Below are 18,212 nucleotides of genomic sequence, written 5' to 3'. Positions count from 1 at the left end.
GACAGTCGCACAACGAAATAAATACGGACTAGTTTTGGCCACACATTGAGTTTTTTACTGCTACACACACGTAATTTTCACATCATACAACAAAAATCAAATAAACATACTTCCATAGGAAATTAAGCAGCATACATCATACACTGGTTAAAATTGCTAAAAAAATACTTGTTAACTTGTTGTGTGATTTTTAAAGTGCATGAAACAGGAATCCTCAATTATTTTAACACTGTTAATTAAAATATAAGTGAGTAAGGCTGAATTCCCCACCGGTTAGACAAAAACTCTTTAAAGCAGACTGATCGAGACTAATGAGATGGAACGCTATTTCTTTTTTTTATCGCGTTACCACCGACCAGATTTGACGCAAATCTTACGCACAGCAGACAGACACGACTAAACGCATTTTAAGCGAGATAGTGCGTGCACTATTTTTTGCCGTGACTAAAGATACTTTTTAAAAGAAACCACCATTTTTTTACGGGTTTTGGTAGGTTTTATGTTCGGAATGTTATTTTAAAAGGTTTAGCAAGTATTTTTTTTTAAATTATTATGAAAATATATTCCTGGAACGCTTGAAAAGCCTTTTAATTCGAATCTTTCTTTTCTATGTCTGATTTTACCAGCTTGACTAGTTAAAAAAAATAATTTTTATGACATCCTTGCGTAATTTTGAAACTTATCTTCATGTTTCAATAAAGTGCAAAAAGTGTATGAAAATAACCCTATTTATACCTTTTTTCACAAATAGGGTGTACCCGCACTTGTGTTGCCGTATGAACGGCTTGTTAAGTTTCCAAATACATATTTCTGCCAAAACTTCCATTTAATTTGCCTCCGCCATGATCATGACTGAATTATATCGCCTAGCTTTGTCGAGTTTAAGTTTCGCGCGCTTTGTCGGTGGGGATTAGACAGAGTCACTTTCATACACGACGCGACAAGTCAACAGTCAGACATGTTTCGTCGCGTCGTGTCTGAATATTGAATATGTCTTCATACTGATGCAAATATTTCACAAACAATATTATACTAAATGAAGGACTTATTCTACTTTTACTGTAACCAAATATGTTTTAGGGCGTGTACTGTGTAAAACAGACAAAGTTTACCAATTAGCCATACTGCTGTCAATATGATTTAATTGCTTATTCACCTTTTGTATGTTGGCATACCTTATAAAAATAAACTAGAAAACTATTAGGTTGGTTGTGTTAATTAACTGAGGGGCAAAATGGGCCAACACTGCGCTGCATATAGATAATAAACTTAAAACAGTATTTAATTTTACAGATTGCCAACGATATCAGCTTTTAATTGACGAGGGTTCATCGACTTCTTCCTTGGCAAGATTCTTTAAAGCCTTCAAGTTTTATAGATTCCTCCATTTCACATAATGCATCAGTTTTAAGCCATTTTTTTCATGTTGTTACACACTGCTAGAATACAAAACTTCAAATTTATAAAATAAATAGAGCCTTTCCTTTTTTGAGTAATTCTGCTATGCCAGGCTTCCAGTAACTGCAATTAACATTTAATACCTGTATTTAGTTTTTTTGGAATGTTGTTTAAAATGTGTATTACAAACAGAAAAAAATAAAACAAAAAACGTCTGTTTGTTTGGCCGCTTGGTTTTATAATTGTGCTTTCTTTACTTGCTGAAAATACAGGGGTATTGTTAGGTTTTAGTTTGTGCTCGACAACAAATCGATGACACCTGTCACTAAATCGGTGACAGGGTGTCACGGAATCGGTGACATGGTGTCACCAAATCGATGACACCTGTCACTAAATCGGTGACAGGGTGTCACGAAATTGGTGACAGGTGTCATGGATTTGGTGACACAGACAGGGTGTCAATAAAAAGTCACGACCCCTGTTGTAATTTCAATAGAATTTATTTCTTACGCCCAAAAATATTACTCATTTGGTTTCAACTAAAAAACGGATTTTCTAGACAAAAACCTTTTATTAGCAATACACACATGGTAAACAATAATATTTTTATATCTTGTATGAACCTAATTTGTTTCAAATCTGATCGCTTGAGCTGCATTACCAAACCTAGCATTCCACTTGTGTGTAAAAAACATTTAGTTTGACCATTGTTGCTAGCACCGAAAGGTACAAACTGCTACTGTTGTCCGGATTTAAAAAATTGCCAGCGGAGCAATAAAAGAAGAAGCATGTTTTTAGATTTAAGTTTGAGCAAATGTCTGTCAAATCCATTTATATGTGTCGTCCGATATCAAGTGGTAGTATCGGTACTCGTCCGACAATTGTTGCCGGTCTGACTAATATTTAATGCAAAATTACAGCCACAATTTGCGATTTATATAAGCTATTCTGATTAAATCGAACTGGAGGTAACTCTAAAGTCAAAGAAATATGTTTTATGATAGTATCACTAGTATAGCACAGGGATGGCGAACCTTTTCATCGCGCGGGTCACAAACACGACATTAATCCTTACAAAACGCAAGTGGGTCATACATTTAATTATATGCTAATTTTATGCGAAACTTTGCTGCTGCGTCGTTTTAGGTGTTATTGTCTGGGTTGGTAATTCAAGCTTTTGAATGATTTCCAAATTCAGATTCCCGCAAACATAAGAAGCTAAATAGTTAACTGCTGCAGCATTTTTATTGGATTACAGGAGTTCAGCAGAAAGCTTTTCGACATGGTTTATTCCAGGGTTTTAAAACTTTAGTCTGCGAACTCTTAATGTCCCTTAAAGGATCACCACCCTTTAGGTTTTACAGCGATAAACAAAATGCTTTTATTTGTCTGCTTTTCTTCACGCATTTGTTGAAGTGCAGCTAATGTAGGCGTACTTGCCACCCCTAAAACACTTTTGTACGACCCACAGATTTGCCAGCCCTGATTTAAACAGTATAGTGCTATCTAACGAAGAACTTTTTTTACATTAACCCTTTATGAAAATGATTAATAACTCTTCGGTATTTCTATATAGACAGGTGGGTCATTAAAAATCTGTGGTGGGTCACTTCGTGACCCGTGGGACAGTGGTTCGCCATCCCTGGTATAGCATATATTGGACCAACTGCCTGAAAAAATACCTTTAAACGTTTCATTTAGATATATTTTGCATGTTTGGGAACAGTGACGTCATTTGGTTTTGGATAGAATTTTTGTCCACAGGTTTGGGTTAAAATATACAAGCATCTCGCATACCTACATGTGACAGCAATAGGACTGGAGCAACTAGCTGACCAACGGGCATTTAAACCAAGTAGGCCTATATAAAGCCTAACGACGAAACATGTACGACAGATTGCGGTGTACGAACCATCATTCTCTAAGACTGCTTCAACATAAATCTACCTTGGCTTGTCATTTGTAAATGCTCTTTCAGTAAGAAGTTTAGCAGATGTTGGCTAAACTTGTAAGGATAAAGCAACATACATCCAGGGTCGGCAACCTCCGGCCATCGTATCTTTGACAAACTAGGCATTTCAAATACTTATTGACTATTTTAACTACGTAAGTGCGAAAAATTTTCGCGCTGCGCGCAAATGATCTTTCTCATTTCGGGTTTGTTTACGTTTTGACGCTGTCTTTTGAAATATAGATCAGCGCTTCTTTACCGTTGTGCAGTGGAAAGCTGCCAAGTGCGTCGCGGACAAACGGAAAACGTATTCACAAATATTAGACATATATTTTTTAGCTTTTTCTTTATTTTTTATTGTCGGCAATAGGCTAATGAAAACTTGCAAGAAATTTAAAAGAAATGCCGTTATACCAAAATAAAATCGCGCTCGCTTCGCTCGCCAGGTGTGCCCGGACTTTGAAAGGTTGGCAAACACTCAACTAGATTAACTAATGTTATCGCGTTTCTTCAAAGTAGTTTTATTACACTTTTCATTAGTATTATGGATGACGATGTGTGGACTCGGATTTTAAACCAAGCAAACGCTTTTTTTCGCGCTTTGCTCTAATAGTTTACTGCATCATTAAATGTAATTAAACATGTTTTTAAGCGCAAAAAGATCCGAGGCCCACCTGATTCACATTTTGTGCGGCCCGCAAAGACCTTTTCGTAGTTGGTTTTGGCCCGCGACTACAAAAAGGTTGCCGACCCCTGAACTACATAAACGATTTAGCGAACAGGTCAGGAAGTCGCTGGTTTAAATGTGATGACACCACACTATAGCGTCATACTGGTCAAGTAGTGGATTAATGCTTAATAAGCCTACGCACACAAACAACTAGTAATTCGGTTTTACGTTAAATTTTCCTTAAATTACCAAACGATATATAGCTTTAGAAAGTTTAGATTAATTACCATTACTTGCTTGGATGTACTTGCAAAGTTAGGTTACAAGTTAAATGTGTAAAGTTAGGTAAGTTCTCGCAAACACAATCAAACAATAAACGTGCGTTAAATAAATGCTTGTAAAACGGTGTTCAAGGAGCAACTTTAATCTCATGAAAATTGAGGATAAGACAAAGTAAGAAGTATAAATTGGGTAAAACAAAAAAACACAAAAATCTGGAAATACCATTTCTAGACATAACTGGTCAAGTTACCGCATTGAAGTTTTTTGTTAATGGAAATTACTTTCCAAATTTGTAAACTTTTCAAACCAGCAACAGTTTTAAATCAGTCTGTTACCACAGATGCTTGATTTTGTGAACAAAACATTTTAGCAGAGCGACTTCTTTCCATAATCCCCTACGATTTATTGCTTCAACTGCGTCTTCAATCTACATAAACACAATAATCGTTATTTCTTGTGAAATCACTGTTTTGTAGAAATCTTTCCAATACAATATGTTAAACTTAAAACTGATTTAAAATAATATTTTGTAAAACAATTCCTTACAAATTCAAACTCAATTATTACGTATAATAGCCATTGTTACGTAATAATTCAATGGTTAACAACAAAATATCTTTTCACAGAAAAAAAAATTATTCAAGTTTATAAAAGTTTTAACAAATTTTACCGGAAGAGTTAATCTTAAGCAACGTCACGAATCACGAGTTTTTAAAAATGTAAATATTCGGCACAAATAAGTGGAAAAAGGGCGTTGTCAAGGACTATGTTTCTGTTTATAAACTCTTGCATATTATGAAGGCAGTATTTTGAATCAAGTATAACTTTTGCATATTATTCAGTAAAGTTAATTTTTAGCAGCCACAAAAGGTGGCAAAGTATGGAATGTAATTTTAGCTTGTTTGTGTAATTATAGCGGCCCGCATACGATACGCCCGGCGGCCGTAAATAAATAAACCTTCGGTAAATCAGTTTGGTGTTTCCACAGCAAACAATAATGTCACGTGAAAAGCTGACGTAAGGTGGCTGCGTCGTAAAAACTTTAGAAGACTTTAAGAGCTGTGTCATAAGTGGTTGTCGGAAACTATGTTTGAGCTATTACTACTGTTAGCACGTTTGTTATTAAATAATTAATGCTGTTGGGTAAATGTTTTCAGCTGTAATGCAACACTGACATTTGTTTTGTACAGAACTTTAAGTCTGCAAAAACAACGGACTAAAGTTAACTTTTAACAGCGATTTATCTTTTTAATAAGTCATTTGCATGAATATAAACCTAACAAATGTATCTCATTTAATTGTTCTCAGATTCTAAGTGTAGTTTTGTGCTAAGAATTGTGACAACAGAATGGCTCAAAATCCAGGTAGTTATTTTAGAATAGCAATATTTTAATATTTTGCACCTTAAAATAAATGTGCATGCTTAGAAAAAATACCATTAAAGAATCAAAAAATTGATCTTAACAAAAAACAATCACAACTAAACTTGTATTTAAAGAAATATTACTTTTCAGTGAACTGTTCACCAGTTTTATCCTGTGCATTTAGATTTAATAACTTTGCTCTGCAAGAAATGTTTAATAATAATTTGTATTTTGTTAACAGCTTACCCCCCTCCCCAACAGGGGTATGGTGTGCCCCCCCAGCAAGGTTACCCCCCTCCACAACAAGGGTATGGTCCGCCCCAAGGGGGTTATGCCCCCCAACAGGGTTACGCTCCCCAAGGGGGTTATGCCCCCCAAGGAGCCCCACAGCAGCAACAACAATGGATGACAGTGCCAACAGGGGTACCTGGTTGCCCCCCAGGCCTTGAGTATTTGACGCAGGTAAACTAAATTTTTTAACATAAAATGTTTTCTTTTTTTGGTATTGATGTTGATGAATTAATTTGTTGTCACTGTTATAAATTTATTGTGTCACTTACAGACTTGATAGCTATTAACAGTAAAACAAGTAAGTTTAATAAAATTCAAGGTAAATAGTTATAATGGTATAGCAGGTCTTTTACAAAAGGCAGTTGTTTATTTTTCAAATTGTTGTAAAACTGCTGGTTAGTATTGTGCTTGAGAAACACTTCTCTTGATTTTGAAAACAATTCTTTAATTGTTTGTATATGATTAGAGTGCAAAATACAAGATTTTTTCACAATTGTTGTATGTTGTTTTGAATTTGTTTTTTAGTAAATCAAAATTACTAAGGGTACCATAATTAAAAATACCACTAATCTAGTAAAAAAATTTCAAAATTAGTTCATCTTTTTATGTCTAGTCCAATACGTTTGTCGTATTGATGTGTAAATTGTTCCAACAGCTATAAAAATGCAAATTGATGGTACAGGATACTTGGTTGTAAGCATTTATTGTTTACTATTCAATTTTTATACCATAATGATTGATATATGCATTGTCATGCTGATTACTACAACATCCTGTCAACTTGCAACAGAGCTTTACCTCCTTATTAAAACTTATTCAAAACAATTCTAAAAAGTTGCAGATTATGACACAGCTTTTGTTGTTACTTGCTGGTATTAATATACATTTTGTTTCACTACTTTTATTGGTTTGTTATCCTTGCATATCAGTCTTTTAAAGTATGCTAATTGATATTATTGTGACATGCAGTATGTGCCCCTATATTTAACTATTATGGTGACTACAACTTCCATAATATTAATTTTGTTGTTTCAGGTTGATCAACTATTAATTCACCAAAAAGTTGAACTGTTGGAAGGTTTGCTTATTTATTTTCTATTTAGTAGGTTGTATAATGTATATATATATATATATTATTTACATTGATTGATTTTATTCTACTGGTATATGTTCATGTGCTATAAATGTACTATCCTTAAAGTGCTCAATAATAAAAATGTTGGATTTTAATTCTTTTCATTTATTACTGAGTTGACCTCAAACTTGTTGAAGTAAAACCAAAATATCAGCAAACCCACACACTAGAGCTGATTTCACAGCAGTGAGCTATTTAAAGCATTTATATCCTGATATAAATGCTCGCTTTACTATAGATGAATGCATTCGTATCTAAATGTATACCTATGCATATTTTTTCCGCAGCTTTCACTGGTTTCGAAACTGCCAACAAGTACCAAGTGAAGAATAGTTTGGGACAAAAAGTTTACTTTGCAGCTGAGGACAGTGACTGTTGTACAAGGTAAATGTCAATATTTTGTTGGTATGTTTATGGAAAACTTTCCATACTTTCTTTTAAACCAGAAAAATTTGTATATTTTTATCTACACTCTTTTTATTTCCAATTATTATTACTTTCAATATTTCCACTAAATTTATTTATCTTCATGGGCAGCTTGACTCAGTGACCGTAAAGTCCTTTCGCTGTCCTTGTGTTTAATATGCTCTTTTTTAATGTTTGCAAAAATGCACAAAATTAAATCTTGAATTACCATACGTTATGATGTTGTTTAGTTGCAATCTTTAAAGAATTTGACTTCCTAATGAACTAACACAATTTTAATGCTTTTTTTTAATAGATTGTGACACTGTTAGTCTTGCAGTGGCTAATTGTCCTAATAAATTATTACTAGCATGTGGAATTATGCCAGGAAATTGTTGTCAGACATATGTTTATAATGTTCTGAAGCTGATGTAATTTGGTTGTGTGATTCTGTAGTCAGCTAAGCGTGAAATGATTAATTAGCTCAATCAGACATGATTTATAAAACTCCATTTTGTGGATAGTTTAATATAGTATACACTAAATCCTTATCCATTAGATTGTAAATCAACGCCTTTGAAATTATGTTTATAGAAATTATAGCCGGCCTTTATGAATGGTCAACTTGTCATCACACATTATTTGATGTATATATATATTACATACATCAAATATTAAAGTATTTATGGAATACATAACCAAGTTATTTGATATATGCCAACAACACCTTTGTGAAAACTTATATAAAATTATTATACCTTTCATATCATTTATTGGCATAGTTACTTTAATGTTGGTATTAATTGTGTTCTAACCATCCACATTGTTACAGACAATGCTGCGGCCCGTGTCGAAATTTTGACATGAAGATTCTTGACAATTCACAACGCGAAGTAATGCACCTTGAACGACCTCTACGATGTGCCTCGTGTTGGACTCCATGCTGCTTGCAAGAGGTAAAAAAGTTTAGGAAAATAATCAACCAAAAACAATACTGTGACAGCAATCATTAATAGTAGGAAATAACTTCAAAACCATTTTGTCATGAATAAATTGTTGCTGCGAGGCATTGTATCAATTATAAAATTGTTCTTTATACTTCACCATTTGAACCTTTATATAATGCTTTAAAACCACAACCAATAATTAAACCGACATCTTTATTGTATAGTCTGTTAATCACTGCTTACCATTGATGGATGTGAAACTACCAATGGTTTCGCACTTTAAGGAAGCTTACTTCACAATAGTGATCAATGTTATTGAAATTGGGTTAATATAAACCAGACATTTTGGCAGCAACACATAGTGTTTTGTGTACAACTAAAAACTTGCACTATATGACAAAAGTTGAGTAAGATTTAAACTCATTTTCTTGTGAATAATAAATCCACTTTGAAGGTAGTTAATATTAAGAAATGTTAACTCAATCAAACTCCTTCCCGATTATGCTTGATGTTTTACCTACAACATTGAGCTCTTTATTTAAACTGTAAACTTTGGCCCACATTGTATATTTGGGAAACTTTAAATTTAGTTTTAAAAAAATTAATTATTTTTACAGTTGAAAATGGATAAAGGGTTGTATATATATATGCGAAATGTTCAAACTGACACCTACTTCTGTATAAGCTTGGATATTCTTACTCATCTTAATTTAAATAGTTTTTTCCGGCATATTCTTTGATTTTTTTTTCGCGTTATTATCATTAACCACTATTGACTGACAGATGACGGTTTCTTCGCCGCCTGGTTCAGTGATTGGATACATCGAGCAGCAGTGGGACTTATTGCTCCCAAAGTTCAACATCCTCAACGAGAACAAGGAATGCGTTCTTAAGATCGAAGGTCCCTGCTTGACCTGCAACATGTGTGGAGATGTAGAGTTCAATGTGGGTTGATTGCTTATATATGTAATCACTAGTCTGATTCATATTAGTAGCTAGTTCTTTTGATAGGGTTTTATTGTGAACCAAAATTTTAGTGACTTGTTGTAAAATAAAAAACTTTTAACAAAATTAAGTATTAAACACTACATTCTGTATTCATATTATACAAAATGCTTGATTTAAATAACAAGAATATTGAGTAATTCCAAAAAAATTATGATCAAGTTGTTTTTTTAATGAACTTATAAAACATGGAAGTTGTTTTAAACACAGGTAATGACAAAAGACGACCAGCAAGTTGGTAAAATATCGAAGCAGTGGTCAGGTTTGGTGAAGGAATACTTCACGGACGCCGACAACTTTGGGGTCCAGTTTCCGATGGATCTCGACGTTAAAGTGAAAGCTTCACTACTCGGAGCAGTTTTCCTCATCGTAAGTGTGTTGTTTTACTACGGCTCACTACACAGGATTTGTCTTTATATAACATTCCTTTAGTTGCAAGTGACAATGACAAATAACACCTTTAGATAGTAAACATGTTTCGGTGTAGGGTTAACCTTAAGTAGCACAGTAGCTAATTAAAAATAAGTTAAGTTTGACCAAAGAGCTAAAATAGGTTTGGGTAAAATGTTGAAATCCCCTAATCTAGAATGTGGTTACAACAATTGGGTGATTTGCACTGAATTGTAAATATATGTTTAAAATTGTGTAAATTGTGCGGTTTAACATGTTTAGGCTATAAAAGATCCAAACCACTTGAAATAAGCTACTTTTAAAATGCTTACATCCAATAATGTTGGCAAGAATAGTTCAAAGTTTGCTGTTAGGTTTCTATTACATTTCTAATTTAGTTGTAAAGTATTATTTGTGAAGTCGCAATTTACCATCAGTGATTTTTGAAATCATAATACTTTAAACTCCCCGAACCCTGAAACACAGAAGTTGTTTTGTGTAAAATTAAAATATAACCATTTCAATGGCAGGTAAATATTGCTTCTTTTTGTTTATTAGTTGTGCTAACTTGAGTTAAAAAGATAAAAGATAAAATGATCAACAAAAAACATGTTTTAAAGTAAAAATCTAATAAATAGAATACCAAAAAAGCATGATTTTAATGCTAAACCCTCCAGTAGCATGCTTGAGCCCGTTAATCCCATTTCCTTGTGCTGTAAAACTGTTTTGTTTGCTAATTCCATTCACAAGGGTAATGGCCACTTGCTTTACAATGGGATCTAGGGTAAGCAAATATTACCAAACAATGTGGAAGGCGCAGCTGTAAAACCCAGGCCTTCTATAAATAGCAATATCCAACCAAGGGGTGGTTTGTGGATTTCGTTCAATTTAGTTTTATCTAAAACATCTTGAGGTACTTTTAAAATAAGGTTTAAATTTTCATGTTTTTATAAATTTTTTAATTTTTTTTTGAGCAACATTTTTCAGTATCATGATGCAATTTAGTTTAACCAACACTTGCATTTTAAACCTTAACGTGGTTAAAGTTAGTTATTATTGTGCAAAGTCACCATGTTAGAGAAAGTTGTATGAAGTCTGATCTTTGCCAACCATTAAATCATAAAGAACCATTTTCTCTTTGTGGCAAGAGTTCCATGAATAATTTATGTTATTTGTGGGTTTATGTAACAACATTCTCTTACGAACTTTTTTAAACACATTACCTCAACTCTACCAAATAAATTTGTTCTGCTTGAAATAACAAAATCATCCAGTAAAAACTATTCAATATGTTGATTTGATATTGTTATTTTAGGGTAGTTATTGACTGGAATATGTTAAAAATAATATTTTAAGTATTTAATGAAATATGTGTCAACCAAGTTTATTTTTTCTTTTTATTTGGAATAATGGATAATTTTAACTAACCTACAATGTTAGTATTTTGTGGTGGCGAAACATTTAATTCATTTTTTTGGTTTTCTTTAGGATTTCATGTTTTTCGAAGAAACGGGTAACCAAGACAACCAAAGGATGGGGGTGTGGTAGTAATATTGTGGGCGTGTCCTTACTACAAATGTTCCTGTATGTTGTAGCTAACAATGCGTTGTTACTGTTTGTAGTGTTAGAACTTATTGTACATATGTGATTACTCGTTACACACGGCCAGTTAGATTTTTTTTTAATCTATTACAAACATCGATTTACAATAATCACTACATATTGCTATTTTTCGCACTTATTTTTGATTGGCACAGTTTTGTGGAATATTCTGTTCTTAGCAATATATTACGATAAAACTTGATAAACTGCCTGAAATGAAATAAAAAAATGATTGTTTTAATATATATATATATATATATAAGTGATTGCATTGTAATTTTAAAATATTTTTTTGAAGCGTTTATCTAACCTGCCTTAATATTGCATTATTAACATCGACCAAAACGTTGCTGATTTACACGAGTTCTGAATCTTTAACATATTCACATTTTACTGATTACCTCAAGTTTTTCGTCAATGCAGTTTTTTAATGATATTCAAGCTTGGTTCACATCGGGAAAATTAATACAAAAATTATATTATTACAAATCTATGTTTTATAAGCTAGGCTACAAATATGTGTTTCTATAATGCAATGTACAAATAAGAATTTTGTTGAAAAAGATTTATTTTGTGCCACTGTCAATATTTCATTATTCTTTTGTGCAAAGGAAGATTAAAGGTTTTACGTCTTTCAAAGATAATAAATATTTCTGTGTTTTTTCCACCAAAGATTTTCTGTGTCTTATTTCATTGTAATTGCAGTTTGCATGAATTCAGGTTGAATCGCCGTTTATGTGAAGTAAAATAAAATGGTCAATGCAAAGTTGTTGTTAACGAATAGCACCGAAAACGTGTTCAAATCGGCTCTTTGAAATCATTTTCCACTAATTTTCTTGGGTTAACTAAGAGTCAAACACCTTGACATTCTGTTTGTCACAAACCAAAGTATTTATGTGGAGTATTTTTCAAATTATGGGTTGCATTCAAATCCAACACCCCCAACTTCGGTTACCCCAGCATCAATCGTTGTGTGCGATCATATCTGCTTGTTGGTAGATTTCACATATTACGTCACAAAGCCACGATTGTTGCGAAATGTTGGTGGCTCAAATAGTGGTAGTTTGACGACATTAAATAAATAAAATTAAAGTTGTGCTGTATTAATTGAAGTTATTTTAATTTTCAGGTAGTGTTTAAAAGTCAAAAGTTTTTTAGTTTTATCAAAGGCTAGACTTTACAAGGCATGAGTAAATCAGATGAACTCCTTACAGTTCCGACGTAATTCTGTCGCAGTGAAATTGCAGAAAGTTTTTTTAATGGCGAAATAAAAAAGTCTGTTTAATTTGTGCAATCCTGTTTATTTTTGGATGTATATTGAGCATAAGTTGCATAACGAGCACATTTACAAGCTGAATGCAAAAGTTTTTTTCGTAGAAGTGATTTAAATATCTTTAATCACAAATAGCTTCGGTGGTCTAATTCATTTTTAAAGTGTTATGCAACGCCGATAATAATAGATGCAAAATGCATCGTTAAAAACAAAATAAACATAATATTGTAAAGTTTACAGATATAAATGTAATTCGCAATAACAACTGAGACGCAGTTTAACAATTGTTAAGTTTTCTTTTTAATTATGTTCTTTTAATAAATGTTTGATCTGATAAGGTTTGCAAAATGTTAGACTTATATAATACTTAAAACAATTTGTATTTATTAAGCATAAGGTGTAATCTGGGATAAAACAAGGCAACAAAATCACAACAAATTTGTTTATTTTTCAGTTATTTCATATTTACTAAGTGTTGAAAATTATTCCACTGTTTTAAAAGCTGTTTGTTTGTGATCTCACAATGGCAACGGCAAGTGAGATTCCGCAAGTCACTTACAATCATTACGAACTGAACAAAACCGACTGGGAAGTTCCGTGCAAGTACGCCGACCTGATCCCCATCGGTTGCGGTGCTTACGGCTCCGTGTGTTCCGCGTTGAATGAGGAACTTAAAATGCGGATGGCCGTAAAAAAGTTGGCCCGTCCGTTCCAGTCGGTCACCCATGCGAAACGCACGTACCGTGAACTACGACTTCTCAAACACATGCACCACGAGAATGTCATCGGGCTGCTTGACGTTTTCACTCCGTCCACAAACATAGAAAACTTCAACGACATGTACCTTGTCACACATCTGATGGGAGCCGACCTGAACCAGATCATCAAATCGCAGAAGTTGACCGACGATCATGTTCAGTTCCTCATCTACCAAGTGTTGCGAGGACTGAAGTACATTCACTCGGCAGGAATCATCCACCGTGACTTGAAACCGAGCAACATCGCCGTCAACGAAGATTGCGAGCTCAAGATTCTTGACTTTGGATTGGCTCGGCTCACCGACGACCAGATGACAGGATATGTGGCCACTAGGTGGTATCGGGCACCTGAGATTATGTTGAACTGGATGCATTACAACCAAACAGTGGATATCTGGTCGGTGGGGTGCATTATGGCCGAACTATTGACAGGGCAGACTCTGTTCCCCGGAACAGACCACATCGACCAGCTCAAGTCGATCATGACGCTCTGTGGGACGCCGAGGGACGATTTGCTTGAGAAAATAATCTCACAATCCGCAAGGAACTTCATCAAAACGCTGCCCATCACCCCCAAGAAGGATTTTGTCAACGTGTTTGTCGGTGCCAACCCGAAAGCAGTCGACTTGCTCGAGAAAATGCTTGTGCTTGACACCGACGTACGACTCACCGCCGAACAGGCTTTGGCTCATCCGTATTTGGAGAAGTTTCACGATCCAGAGGATGAGCCGAACGCGCCACTTTACGACAAATCGTACGAAGACGCAAATCTCAGCATTGATGAATGGAAGCAGCTGGCGTTCGAAGAAATTATCAACTTTAAATTTTCACCAGACCTTATCGCAGATTATCAGTGATTATCGTTTTTTGTAATTATGTAAAATTTTGCTTTGCACAATCGAAAAGCAGAACTATTCATGCGCGACTAATCCACAAAGCAGCTTTTTAGCTTTTCATTGTAACTTCCTGCTTATTTAAACCTTATTATCCATGGTACTGCAAATTAATCATATAGAGTTAAACTATGCTGGTAGTTCTCCAATGAGCAATTTTTTCTGGAAGTCTTTGCCACTTTGTGTTTGCCATTTTCTTGTAAATAGTTATTTTTGTTGCGTGTTTAAATATTGCTAAAATGTTATGCTTATTGAGCATTGAGTGCCTTTATAATTGTTTTTTGTTTCTCCTTTTGAAATTTTATGCTTGTTTTAATCGACATTTCAGCAGCGAAATAACTAGATCAAATCCCATTGCACTTAATACTGGTGGAATCTGCTGTAAAATATCATTTTATTGGTGTTACTGCAACTTTCAATCAACTTTTAAGGCCCGCCACGAATTTTGTTCAACCCTCCGGTTTTCAGGAAAATGACCTTTTCGTTTTTACTTTTTAAAATATTTTTAACACTCTAATGGTTTTAACATAAAGTTTTCATTTGTTTTTTGACATTGTTCTTGTATAACCTTTAAACGAATTATTTATCCACTTTAGTTTTATCCATTTTAAAAGTTTTACATTACTGTGAAACTCTTTACGACAACTTTATTATTGAAATATTAAATCGCATATTGGGTAATCATTGTTTACACTTCTGTGGTATTGAAATTGAACCATTTCTCTATCAAATGTATTTTTTAATGTGAACAATAAGTCTATTATTACATATTAACATTAGTTTTATTAAATATGTTCTGGTGTATTTAAGGGTTAAAAACAATATTCTAAGCGTGTTTATCTTGTAAAGAACAAGTTTTACGAGTGCCTTATCGCCTGACTATAATGTCTGCTTCATGTTTTTCGTGTTCATTAAGATTATACAGGGAAGTAGACTTATATAAACACAAAATGCCACTTGCTGCCATGGAAGACCGCCTTCGGAGCGTAGCTCAGGACGCTCCATCGGTTCCTGAAAAAGTGGTTGTTACAAAACCAGTGGACCGTGAAAAGACCTGCCCTTTGCTTCTCCGAGTGTTCGTTTCTGACAATGGACGTCACCACCGACTCGAAGAATTCTCCAGAGGAAATTTTCCTGGCAATGAATTGCAGATTTACACATGGTAAGATGTTTCATTTTTAAACATTGTAAGCAATAAACCACCTAATCTGTATTTAATTACCTCTGATAAATCAGCAACTTTTTGTTTATACCACAAACTTAAAATTGACATAAATATGCTGTTGCTACCAGGCATAGTATATAATAAAAATAAGTTCTCCTGGTTATTATTTGTTTATCAGACGTTTCAGCTACCTATCCAGGAAGCGTTCATCGGTGATGCAACAACACCACGCAAAGTAAAGTGTTGTTTTACTTGCGTGCTGTTGGGCCTGGTGTTGTTACATTCCCTTATGAAGGCATTCTGGATAGTTAAACAAAATGTTGGATAAACAAATAAATACCGAAATAGCTTTTTTAAGAATGGCATCTTCTTTGTTTAATTTAAAGTTTGTCAATGTCTGATTTTTTGAAAATCAACTAAAAAGTAATGCTCTCTCTAATAAAAAGGTTTTAATATGTTTTTATACGTATCTGTTCTGGTATTACTATATGTTAGTTGAATGTTAAATCACACTTAATATTTAGGAACAAATTATGGAAACCCTATAAGTCCCTAAGTAAAAATGTATTGCCAAGTCAAATAGATTATACGCTAAACATAATGCGATGTTGACCTTTGAACGTGTGTCGTGTTACGACAGGATGGACGCAACGCTGAAGGAACTCACAAGTCTTGTAAAGGAAGTTCGTCAAGACGCTCGGAGAAAAGGAACAACTTTCCAGTTTGCAACGGTTTATTTGGATCGAATGATGGGAAGATTTAAGTGAGTTGGCACAGATATGCTAAAATTTACTGGTTGTTAGATGATAAAAACATTACATATATTTTAAAACTTATAATGTTTGTTGAAAAAATATGCACTTACAGACTACAGTTCAGTTAACAAAGAAATATCCTGCAACTGAATCAAGTCCTTTTGCTTTTTGTAACTTATAGTTTATTTTTTTTAAATATGTATAAAAATGTGCTAATACTTAAGAAAACACAATTAACTTTTTATAAAACTCATAATATACAAAAAGTGAAAGAGCACTACCAACTCAGTTTATATATCGATGTTAACTGGAACTACATTATCATTTTGCATAAACTAGAGGTATCAGCTTTACATAATGTAGACAATGACATACTTCCCCTAATGTAACCTGAGCCTATATTTACATTTTAGTAAGCTGCCTAATTGAAGTGGAGCCCTTCTATAGCGTTTTGTATAATGTTAGATACATTTTCTTAACTTGTAACCATTTCCAACAAGAAATATTAATTATTTTCATTGAATCTCCATCCTGGGTTTATCTTTCATGTTACATTTTGGCAACCGAAAAACAACTTACAACCTAAAATATAAAAATTAACCAAACCCCTTAATAGGCTGTGTTATAGTATTTAAATGTTTACTGGTCTAGGTGCGCAACTATCCTGTATTGGCTGTCTGACTCTGATTTTGTCACTTGTGTTACCACGTTAGAATCACATGATTCAATTAGTTGATCTGTATAATTCTACATTCATAAGTTAACACACCATATTGCCAAATAACTTTAAAGTAGAAATTGTGTCTTAAGAATGATTTTGTAGCTAGTAAAATTGTTGTTGTTGTTACGGCTTGGAAATATGTTTCTAGGTCAAAATGCTCATTGTTGTTTCATTCTATCATTTGAACAACTGTTGACAAAGCATGACAGCAAAGTTGCTGGATTAGTTTATTGGTGACATAATAACTGGTCTGCCACTATTGCTAATAACTCTGTTGTGGACCATTAAAAAACTATTTACAAAAAAATTAAATAGTATTAAATTTCTGTTACCATTAACCAGTAAATAATTTCCAATACAATAAAATAAATACATCTAATCCAAACCATAGGGTTACTGAAGGTTTACATTTAAAATCAAGTAAGCATCGTTGTTTAAGCTTCTTCTCTGGTGATCTCTTGACATTAAGGGACTGCAACTATTTCATCCAAGTTTTGTATAGTTGCTAAAGGTTAAAAGTACGCCATATTTTAGGAGACCGATGGTGCCTAAAAACACTGCATCTGCATGTTATGTGAACCTTCTATTTTCTGACAACCTATGAACCATTATTTATACTCACCGGTTAATTGTTACAGGATGAAAGAGGTCGGACAAACTATCGGGGGAACGAAAGGCCCGGATGACGCCGTTACCCTCGCACAACAGAAGTTTCAGATTGGGGATTTCATGGACATCGCAATCACTATTCCGAGGGAGATGCCACGACGAATGCAAATGCAGTATTGAGGACTTTGTGGGATCGTGGTTTTAAGGAAAATGAAAGATGGGGAAAAGTTAGGAGATGAAGTTTGATGTCACGCAGTTTTATCGCTGCTGTTCGCGTTTTCAATAAAATGAACTGTTTTATTATGTTTGTTTTTATTATACACAGAAGCTTCATAAAATGTATTACGTAAGGACCCGGTTTGTGAACAGAAAATAATCCAGGTTGTGGGCAATTATAATTGAAAGGTTATTGTGTGAAGAATATAATTGCTAATAAACAATATAACCTTTATGTAGCTTGATAATAAATTGCAAAGCCAAAAAGGTAGATCGACATCATCTTCATTAAGATGTTTTATAATTGAGTAAGATATAAGTTGTTTGTAATCTGGAAAGCCTTTTTGCAAAAAAAAAAAAAAAAAAACATTTTGCTTTTGCT

The 18,212-nt window shown here is 33.7% G+C and overlaps 3 protein-coding genes across 3 annotated transcripts; all 3 read left to right on the top strand.

Annotated features, from left to right (window-relative positions):
• Positions 1-5,511: 5,511 nt before the first annotated feature.
• On the top strand, positions 5,512-12,206 carry LOC146139014 (phospholipid scramblase 1-like). The gene is made up of 8 exons (XM_083394226.1): positions 5,512-5,665; positions 5,907-6,127; positions 6,992-7,034; positions 7,379-7,475; positions 8,329-8,452; positions 9,227-9,388; positions 9,659-9,817; positions 11,327-12,206. Exons 1-8 carry the CDS (start codon positions 5,650-5,652, stop codon positions 11,384-11,386), a joined length of 882 nt encoding a protein of 293 aa, XP_083250352.1. The 5' UTR covers positions 5,512-5,649; the 3' UTR covers positions 11,387-12,206.
• A 966-nt stretch (positions 12,207-13,172) lies between these two features.
• LOC146139013 (mitogen-activated protein kinase 14-like) lies at positions 13,173-15,281 on the top strand. The gene has a single exon (XM_083394256.1). The coding sequence runs from the start codon at positions 13,237-13,239 to the stop codon at positions 14,326-14,328; it is 1,092 nt and encodes a 363-aa protein (XP_083250382.1). The 5' UTR covers positions 13,173-13,236; the 3' UTR covers positions 14,329-15,281.
• LOC146139012 (histone deacetylase complex subunit SAP18-like) lies at positions 15,249-17,918 on the top strand. The gene is made up of 3 exons (XM_083394257.1): positions 15,249-15,526; positions 16,170-16,292; positions 17,644-17,918. Exons 1-3 carry the CDS (start codon positions 15,249-15,251, stop codon positions 17,792-17,794), a joined length of 552 nt encoding a protein of 183 aa, XP_083250383.1. The 3' UTR covers positions 17,795-17,918.
• Positions 17,919-18,212: the final 294 nt, after the last annotated feature.

This window comes from Ascidiella aspersa, chromosome 7 (assembly GCF_963924565.1).
Source record: "Ascidiella aspersa chromosome 7, kaAscAspe10.2, whole genome shotgun sequence".
Taxonomy (NCBI): domain Eukaryota; kingdom Metazoa; phylum Chordata; class Ascidiacea; order Phlebobranchia; family Ascidiidae; genus Ascidiella; species Ascidiella aspersa.
This window is presented reverse-complemented; position numbering and strand designations above follow the sequence as displayed.